This window comes from Abramis brama, assembly GCF_963993115.1.
Source record: "Abramis brama genome assembly, chromosome: 22".
Taxonomy (NCBI): Eukaryota; Metazoa; Chordata; class Actinopteri; order Cypriniformes; family Leuciscidae; genus Abramis; species Abramis brama.
Genome location: NC_139984.1, coordinates 20,026,752 through 20,037,250, shown reverse-complemented (window position 1 = coordinate 20,037,250; position 10,499 = coordinate 20,026,752). Strand labels below are relative to the sequence as shown.

Below are 10,499 nucleotides of genomic sequence, written 5' to 3'. Positions count from 1 at the left end.
ATTTTATTTTTCCTGTAGTATAAGTTACTTTTTCCCAAAAGTACAAATATTTCCATTTCAAATTTCAGTTTAAGCTTGAAATATTCCCTGTAGTCTCACAATCAATATGCTAAACATGCTAAAAGTTACATGGATAATCAATGCTAATGGCAAAATGCTGTTAAAATTGTGCATTTAAATGATGTATCGCATGTCATACAGCAGAACATGTCAACTTACCAAAAGTATTTCATATAAACTAATATAAAAAATAAATAATATCTATAAAATGTAAAATAAACAAAATATTAATATAAAAAGCAGGACACATTTAAAGTATATAACCTTAAATGTGGATGAAATTGCTTAATTCCAAATTTGAATGCCTCTAAAAACATTGCTGCGTACTGAAGAGGGATGAGATCTTCAGTGATCAGGGGAAAGAAATGCTTCTGAAGTGACTATTGATCAGGAACAAATATTTCCAGACATGGAAGAGTCTTTGTAGGAGTTCTACTTTTAGCAACATTCCACACACACACACACACACACACAGACAGACACAGAGAGAGAGACGGTTGAAGCTTGTTGACTCTGTATGCTGCTTTTTCTGGCCTTGAACAGTTTCTGAGCTGACAGCTGGAGCTGCTGGACCTCCAGCACTAAGTCATTCAGCATTTCAGGGCAACAGCACTATTGTGTTTAAAGTTACCATGAAATCAAATTCTTTCTTTTTTTTCTTCTTTTTTTATGGAATATTGCAGTATTTACTATGAATGATTTATCCGTGCACATCTTTTTTTTATTATTATTCATGTGCACTCATAATATTTAATCAAAATAACTTCCACTCCCTCTTGCAAATACCTCTCTTCTCTAATGATGCGTTTACTGGCATGAGGGCGGGACAACCTGTCACTCACATGAGGTCATAGCAATAACAAACCACAGCCATCCAATAAATTCCCCATGGACAAAATCAAGTCCTGCCCTTTTCTTGTTCAGTAAGCCGTTTCACTCTGAAACACTATTGCAAAACCATTTCATGCCTACTTTAATTTTAGACAGTAGTCCTGCAAAATGTGCAAGTCAACTATTTTGCGCAAACATGCAATATTTCTACACCTGCAATGTAGCATTGTCTATAATTAAATATGAATTCATTTCAAATTTATGTTTCACATTTATGTTTTTTATCAAATTTGTAAAATAGGCAATGAAGGTTGAAGAATTTGTTGTGGTTGCATGAAAAAAAAAAAATTCTTGCTTAATGTTAATTATATATAAATATACTATTGTTCATTGTTAGTTCATGCTAGTTCACAATGCTTTAAATCATGTTAATGTAAATAACTTTTACTGTTTAAAATGTATTAGTATATGCAAAAATGAACATTAACTTAGCTTATTGTTTACTTTTAGTTCATGTTAAGTATTAGCTAATGTATATGCTAATATGTTTGAGCCTTTTTACATGATGTTTGTCAGCAGCATTTCGCACTAGAATTTACACCGGCAGTGCTTTGTGCATTCTCTGTATTCATGAAAAACACATTACAACAGCTCTGAAATGATCTAGACCACAAAGCAGCTTATTCACAGTTTCCACAGATATGCAACAATAATGTAAATGTTCCACACACTAGAGCTCTACAAAGACAAATGTGTAGCCATAAATAAAACTCATTCAAGTGTTGACATATACAATTGTAAAGCTATACTTGTTTGACAAAATGTATTAGAAGATACTCTCTAAACATATTAGAGAGGTGCTGACTTTGTGACTGTTTGTTAGATATTATATTTCATATGAGCAAGCATATATTGTATGGCTGATTGAAGCATTCAATCCAGAACCAGTGCAGGTTTATGACACTGTACAGAGGTATGCTAAAGTTAACTTTGTGTTTACTATAAAAACTAAAGAGAACATGTTATATATCACATTATTATAGATAATATTACATAATAACTAATAATTACATCATAACTGATTTATAATTTAATTACAATAATAATAACATAGTGTAAAGTACACTACCGTTCAAAAGTTTGAACAAACTTTTACTCAGCAAAGATTCATTAAATTGACCAAAAGTGATGAAATCTATAATGCTACAAAAATTATTTATTTCAAATAAATGTTCTTTTGAACTTTCTATTCATCAAAGAATCCTGAATTTTTTTTTATGGCTGATAAAAATTCAGTTTGCCATCACAGGAATTAATTACACTTAAAAATATTAAAATAGAAAACAGTTATTTTAAATTGTAATAATGTTTCGCAATATTTCTGTTTTCACTGCATTTTTGATTCAATAAATGCAGGCTTGGTGAGCAAAGGAGGCTTTTTTCAAAAACAAACAATCTTATTGACCCCAAACATTTTGAGCTGTAGTGTATAACATTAAACTCGTTTTAATATCTAGGTCAAAACGGACAAAAATAAAGATGAATAATGCAGTGACATAATTTTGCTATGTAATATTGCCATGCACATCATTTTGCTGTGGGCCTGTTTTAGTTGCAATGAATAACTGTATCCTTAAGACATCATGTTTGGACTGCACATCAAGTTTGGTCTGAAGATTAAAGCCTAGAGATCTTTTACAATGCTCACTTCGTTCCAGCACTTTCTCCAGAGTACTTTGAGGCATTACATCCCAGCAAGAAAAGAGGAACTTCAGCCATTCTGTCCACATTATTCATCTTCTCAAGCAAATAGGCCCTATTTACCAGTCATTATGGATTTGCCACACCTCCCGAATTGCAGCCGTGCACCACAAGCTCCCACGAATGGCGATGATAGCTACCATACTGGATGAAACGTCAACGAACAAAATGCCTATTCAACAACATGTTCCACCAAGATCATCAAAGCACCCACCATTTTTTTCCTGGAAGCTATTGAAAGAGACGGAGTACTTACCATACGGTGGATCCATATGGGTGCTAACCTGAGCGTTCACATTGACCATGATGTCTCTTCTGCTCCCCACCACTGTGTTTTAGTGATTTTTCTCTTTTAAGTGTAAAAGATGATGAGGAATAAACACATATAAGTTTTGCACAGTCCTCTGTTTCTGGTGAAGGTGTTGTTGGCGCAAGGTAAGGCCGGTACTCCTGTTATCTTATTGATTTTCCTAATCTGGGCAAATGTGGGTGGAGAGGTTAAACAGTAACCAGGCTTGTATAGAGACCAATCCATATGACAGCTGTAGCTATAGCAACAGGATGATAGAAACTCAAATAGACAGTTTGTTTTAATTTTTCTCAATTTCTCAAAGTCTTTTTAAACTCATCCCATATTCAGGAATTAATCATTAAAGGTTACAAGAGTTTTGTGTAGCCAAGCATTAGGAGATTGAAGGAGTGTGAGAAAAGAAAGGAGTGGAGCGTTTACGCAGACTCATTTAGACATTCTGATTTGTCCGATTCCCATTACCTTTGACAAGAAATAGTCCAAATTCACTGTTTGACAACATGCCTCATATCAGCTTTCATTTCCGCCACTGTAATTATTTGCCTTTAGACAGACTCAAGGGGTTTAGTTGTAACTGGTTCATCTCTACCTTTGTGTTAGCAGGTTAGATTCTTAGCCATTAGACCAATACCATCCCATTTCAATAGACCTTATGCGCCAGAGAAACAAGCGCGGCGCGCGCAGCCACTTTTAGAGTATTATGTTTGAACTTTCCGTTTTTGCGGTAGCTCTGAATGGGTGTTTACAGGACAACGTTCTTACTAAAAACAGATTTCAAAAGCTATCACCGTTCACACGGATTTGCAAATACGACTAAAAACGCTGTATTATTCATGCAGGGCTGTAGTTGGAGATGTCACTTTAAGAGAAACCCCAAACCTATTGACTGAGCAAGTAATAGGCGTGCATGACATCACCGTTTTCACAAATTCACGTTTTTGTTGTTTACATGGAGGTATCATTTTCAACTTGCACTTTGAAACCCGTTTTCAGGCCCCCAAACGCCGTTTTTGTGTAAATGAAAAACGCACAAAAAGTTTTCAGTTGAAAATGGTGTTGTGTGAACATAGCCTATATTTCTAAGGCATCGCTGTGTAAAAGTAATTAGCTGGTGAAGTAGATTTCCTTATGGCAGAGTTAACGAAAGTTATCATGGGCATTGTAATGTTTAAGCGGATATCATAACAAATGTCAGTAGACTGGGAAGATTTTAAAACGAGCGGTTCATTCATAAATCAGTAAGGTCTTACCTTCATTCTGTGGAAATACAAACCGGAAGACAGAACACAACGAGCGTAGCGCTGGAAAAGGGGCGGAGCTACATAAGGTGAACTTGAGCTGCCTTTTTTCTTAACGGATATAATGTTAGTTTCAACAGCTTTTCCCATGAATATAATGTGATGCTTTCAGACAGAAGTGTATAGCATTACACAAGTCTACAGTTGCTTTCACTTTTAAGCAGCTTCATGGGAAAGTGAATTTTCGATTTTCCCCAGATTTGTCACTCTGGTACAGAGACACCTAAGCTCTAAGTTCTTCATTATCTTTGTATCCATTTGCCTTATAATACTTGCACTACCATTCAAACGTTTAGGGACGGTAAGATTTCTAAAATGTCTTTGAAAGAAGTCTATTATGCAATAGTATATAATATTGTGAAATATTTTTACAATTTAAAATAGCTGTCTTCTGTTTTAATATATTTTAAAATATAATTATTCCAGTGATGTCAAAGCTGAATGTTCAGCATCATTACTCCAGTCTTCAGTGTCACATAATCCTTCAGAAATCATGCTGATTTGCTGCTCAAGAAACATTATTATTATTATCAACGCTGAATACGGTTGTGCTGCTTAATATTTTTTTGGTGGAAACTGTGACTGTTTCAGGATTATTTGATCAATAGAAAGTTCAATAGAACAGTATTTATTTAAATCTACTGTCACTTTGGATTAAATTAAGACGTCCTTGCTGAATAAAAATATTTATATATATATTTTAATGTGTTCTGATCCCAAACTTTTAAAAGGTACTTTCCAGGAGCCAGGAGCAAAAAAACAAAACAAAACAGTAATATATTCTTGTTTTGTTACAGATGAATGATCTCAATCACCGGTAAAGTATTCCCTATACACTGGATTGGAGACCAAGGCCCGGCGCTTTTTTTATGGTTTTAATAGCCTTTTAGTCATGGTTTACAGCAGATCTGCCTCTTGTAGATGGATTGAGCACATTAATGAGATGATAAAAGATGGTTTCGGTCTGCTACTCAAAACGATCCTGGGCCAGTTTCTCACATACGCCTTAATAATATGAGTAACTTCTAATATATTACTGAAATGAATAAATGATTCTTTGTTTTTTGTCTGCTAGGAAGGTGTTGGCAGCAGTCTGTCTGTGTTATAAGAGAAAATGTAAATAAAAGGTCTGTTTTTATGAGGACAAATGTGTTGACAATGCAGTCATGTCCTCTGTATGACTTGAGTGCAATAGACATTTCAAAACGATAGTAACTTAGAAACCACTGAACACACAACTTTTCCTAATCTAAAGAAAATTTATTACCTGTACAAAAAGAACAAAATAATAAAAGAAAGAAAGTGCTTAACACCCGATGTGAATTGTCACTGCGATGCAACTTAGTACAAACAAATTATAAGTAAAACAGTGCAAACAAAGCCTTGAAAAACAACAAACGGCGAACATTAAACAACTTAATAAAGTAATAAAATAAACAATGACAACTATGGGATGATGATAAACAACAACAGTTGATGCAATTTGACAATTACACATTTGATCAATTGGACATTTTACAGCACTTCATTTTTATAAAATAACCACGGAATAATTTGCATTGTAAAAATTTTAGTGGTTACATTTTTAATAAAATAAAATAAATTTTAGAGATTTTAGGGATTTTCCCCCCCGCTTAGCCTCTGAAACCACTCGTATTTCTTCTGGATCTTGATCTAGAGTCACACTGGTTTTTATGGCATGATCCTCCATAGCTTGAGGGACACGCAGAGCATGGTTTTCCAGTCTTATATGGAGCCTCTCCTACCCAGTTCCCCCTAGAACAGAAGAAGCAACATGTGCAAGTTCGATTACTTTCCCTTTTCTTGCAAAAATCTTCATTAACCATTATTTAAAATGACTGTATTGATACAGTAGAAAATGATTCTTACTTGATAGAATAGTTGCAAACCAGTAAGGTGGCCTGTTTCCACATACTCCCGAAAACATATATATTTGAACACCTTCTGACAGCACATCCAATCTTATTGCTGTTGGCCCACACCATCTGAAACAAAAAGTAAGGATCATGTGACACTGAAGACTGGACTAATGATGCTGAAATGCCATCAAAGGAATAAATTACATATAGGCCTATATATATCATTTTGGAGACCCACCTGGGTGTAGTGTGTGCAGACAGAGCCACTGCATCCATTGGGGAAGGAGAAAGAGTGTCTCTCTCCATACCAGGATCTTACCAGATCAACGATCGATCTGTATCTGCAAAATGAAAGAAATAATAACAATCATACTCAGAATGTGTGTAAATATAATCCAGAATTGATGGTTTTCAGATATTAATTCATGCCGATACCATTAGTGTACCCATTTTTGGTATGTTCTTGTAAGGGTCTGTACCTTCCAGAGATAATTGACAGATTCTGTCCAGTGGACCGCAAAACATGAGGAGGTCCATGGTCCCATATGCACTGAGAGGCCCAGGACTCTGCAGATTTAGCCAGTCTCTCGTCCCACACCTTTCCAAGAAGAGAGGGGATAGATAAACATATAATTAAAAGAATAGGTCACCCAAAAAGACCATGCAATGACAATAAATATGAACCGAGGATATCAAGCAAAATGATCATAAACACTGTCCACACGAGTCGACTATATTCTTTCAGAAGAATTCTGGAGCCAGCCATTAATTCTATGAGGAACAGGCTGAAATTTAACTTATCAAATCTTTACTTTAGCCCTAGTGATGTCTGAATCGTGAGCAACGACTCGTTTAACTCAATTCATTTAAATGAATTTCGCTGATCTGAATCTGATGCAGATCTGAATTATTCAGACTTAACTCAATGACTGAATGATTCGGTAGCCGTTAACAAGCTCACTTGACTTGAAGATTTTTTTTAAATATGTAGCCTAATAATATTTTTTATCTCTTTTATGATAGAAGAGCGTCCAGGGTGCCTTGAAATGTTGCATTCAGAAAAAAAAAAAAAAAAAAATTATGCTGTGTGTTTGTTAATCCTAAAACAATAATAATGTAAAAAAAAAATACATAAAAAATAAAATAAAATAAAAACAGTACATAAAATGCCCTACCATATATTCCATATTTGCTGCAGGTGGGAAGACCTGTGAGCGCACGCGGTTGTGATAGTCCAGTAATGCCGTCATATCTTTGCTGGAGATAAAGCGTTTCCGCCGCGCTCGAGCTGCGCTGGTGTCGCTGCTGTTCCTCAGTACATCCTCCATATAAACCTCATTGAGATGAAGCAGCTCTGTTGTGCCGTTCACCGCCACCGCTGCTGTCGTGCACGGCAGTGTCCACAAGGCGCCAGCAAAGAACAGCTGAACGCAGGCCAAATTCATCGCGCTGCTTTCTGTCTGGTTGGCTACAGGTGCTTTATTTGTGGAAAGAGAATACAATGTCAACAATCTCTCACTGTCTTAGTCAGCAAAATAACACTTAAGCTCTGGAACGCTACAGTCCCTATTCAAGTGCAAGTAGCCTATCGTTTAATCCTGCACTTTCTGTTAGTAAGATAATAGCCAGACCATTTTAACCATAGTAGGCCAACAGATAAACATGTCAACATAGTGATATAATTAGCAGATAACCCAGTATGTGCAATTTATAGTCCACCCAAAAACAACACACACACACACACACACACACACATATATATATATAGGTAGTTATACAATTTAACCCTACAATTTGCTTTGTTAGATAGACAGATTTTATATCTTGCTAAAAAGTTTTAAAATAACGTATTTAATATACATTATATAATGAATGAATATATTATATGGTTTAAACCTGTTATGTGGTTTTACATGGTCAAATTAATACATAGCCTATATAGTGCTGTCAAAATGATTAATCACGATTATCGAATCTAACATAAAAGTTTGTATTTATATAATTTATGTACACACACATATGCATATATATATATATATATATATATATACACACACAAACTTGTATGTTAGATTTGACAGCCCTAATATATACATTTTCTTATCAAAGTGGCATGGTTTGACACAAATCAAATCATAGGGTTACATTGCAAAAGGGTTTAACCAAATTGACAAACATTACACCCAAATGTCCTCACTAGTCTTGAAGGAAATACATCAACAACAAAGATCTTTCAATAAACTCCTTTGATTTGTTTTTGTTGATTTTTTTTAAATCTAATCATAAAAAAGTGAACACATGATGGCTATTTAAGAGAAAAGTGTGGCATATACTTATGTAGTCCTGCAGTGTGAAGAGAGCGGGGGTCCTCAGTGGTCTTCACAGCAGCACATGCCTTCAGGAGTGATTCCAGCACTTTAGCACAGCCTGGAGAAGAGCAGCTGAAAAGATCTCCACTTCAACTCTGGCCTTTGCAAACAACGTCTTTGACATGTGTGGCAGCGAACTTTAACTGGGCCAACTCTCTAAGGCCATCTGACGTAAAAGAAAAGCCCTTGTCTCTTTTTCTTCCCCCACAGGGATGTTCCCAAAGTTCAGGAAACAATTTAATGGAAGTCTTTGCTTTTTCAGCACACACTCAGTGGAATCTCCAAACAGCCATGCTCTCCAACAGGATTTTAAGATTGATGACTTTTCAACAGTCATAACTCTTCTTTCCATTACCTTTGTGATTTTCAAATGTTGTTGTTGTTTTTTTTTTTTACAGCTTTCTGGGCAACTTTCACTTCTGATTTCACATCCTGTCTTACCAGTATAGCATCCATTGATTTGCAAATACTATGCTATATAGTAACTACAAAATAGCATACAGCACATGCACAGTAATATTCAAAGACAAATGGGTTTTTACAATGCTTGGCTACATTTGGCTCTTGTTCCTTTAAATCATCCGTTTCTGTTCCTCGCTTATAACAGACGTGTGTTTTTTTGTGAGCTTTGTTTGGAGCTGCACTCAGCCTTCCTGGCAAAAAGTTTCAATAAAATAAGTTGAATAAGCACATTGGCAAGGATTTTATAAAAGGGAGGGAATTGTTCTATGAATTAAAGTCCAACTTTTAAAGTCATAGCCAAGTCAGCACATTGTTCCAGCCGTCTATTCAGGAAGGACATGCCATGTGTAATATCTCTAGTCTCTGGCCAGTGCCAATATACACGGCACAACTTTGACTGTTGCAACTACTGAACAGGGTCACCTAGAGCATTGAGTAGATTGTGACTTATTAATACTATGTGGCAATTAGCCAATGCAGTATATTCACCTCATACTGAGCAGAAAATATGCAATATCAATAATACTATAGATAGATTGTTGTTTAATTACAGTAAGTGTCCACTGCGCCTATCATTTGCACTTACAGTGTCTGCTTTTTGGGACTTTCAATCCATCACAATCCATTGTGTGAGTGTGGTTGTCATTCTTTTAATGAAGTCAAAAGTAAAAGATATTAACACTTTTAAATAACAAGACTTCCAGATTGTTTTTTGGGGCTAACAGCTAACGTAAGTATTGAATTCAATTTAGTACATCATTATAAGCAAAACATAGTGAAAATCTAAATATAATGAAGAAATAAAGCCTTTTTATTCAGCATGCAAGGCTCAGAGACCTTAAAGGAAACTTTTAAAGTTAGCAGTCATCCTCAAACTGTCAAGGTCGGCAGGGTCAAGGTTCAACTTGAGGCCTATTTGGAAGACTTTCTGTTGGCTTACTATATAGGCAAGAGAGCGTAACTTGTTCTCTAGACAAACATATGATGTCACTACTTAACATTCACAATGTTGCAACCTTATGGTTTTTGTAGACAAAATGCACAAGTTTAGTCATTCCATTGACGAGACGCATATGTAAACGTTCTTCCCCGGGTCAAATGTTTGACAGCTTTATGTGCTAATATGATGTAAACATAACTCTAAGCTACAATGAGCCCTTGTAGAGTGTAACGTTTAAAAATAGCCACAGACATGTCTCTGTCAATTCTCTCACATACTTAATAGTGTTGTCATCACACATCAAAGGAGGTGATGAATTTTGAGCAGAAATATAAAATGAATCACTCAGTGCATGTACAAGCAGTAGCTATAGCTCACATTAAGCTTAATTCATTCGCATAATGTTACCTTGACTGCACCTCATTCATGCTTCCCATCTGCTTAAAGGGGTAGTATAATGCCCCTTTTTACAATATGTAAAATAAGTCTATGTTGTCCCCAGAGTGTGTATGTGAAGTTTTAGCTCAAAATACCCAACAGATAATTTTTTACAGCATGTTAATGTTGTCTCTTTTTGAGGGTCAGTAA

At 35.5% G+C, this 10,499-nt stretch overlaps 1 protein-coding gene across 1 annotated transcript; it reads right to left on the bottom strand.

The window, feature by feature from the left end:
* Window positions 1-5,503: 5,503 nt before the first annotated feature.
* Window positions 5,504-8,637, bottom strand: r3hdml (R3H domain containing-like). Its single transcript, XM_084100041.1, has 6 exons — window positions 8,474-8,637; window positions 7,316-7,617; window positions 6,620-6,738; window positions 6,379-6,481; window positions 6,151-6,266; window positions 5,504-6,036 (listed from the first exon to the last, which is right to left on the bottom strand). Exons 2-6 carry the CDS (start codon window positions 7,583-7,585, stop codon window positions 5,895-5,897), a joined length of 750 nt encoding a protein of 249 aa, XP_083956167.1. The 5' UTR covers window positions 7,586-7,617; window positions 8,474-8,637; the 3' UTR covers window positions 5,504-5,894.
* Between the last annotated feature and the right edge of the window lie 1,862 nt (window positions 8,638-10,499).

What these genes read in the sequence shown, in the direction of transcription:
- r3hdml (XM_084100041.1), bottom strand. Translation starts at nt 7,585, where the DNA reads ATGAATTTGGCCTGCGTTCAGCTGTTCTTTGCTGGCGCCTTGTGGACA. An exon ending in CAGCAAATATGGAATATATG is followed by an intron (nt 6,739 to 7,315) that starts GTAGGGCATTTT and finishes CTTCTTGGAAAG; the next exon opens with GTGTGGGACGAGAGACTGGC. An exon ending in TCTGCACACACTACACCCAG is followed by an intron (nt 6,267 to 6,378) that starts GTGGGTCTCCAA and finishes TTTTTGTTTCAG; the next exon opens with ATGGTGTGGGCCAACAGCAA.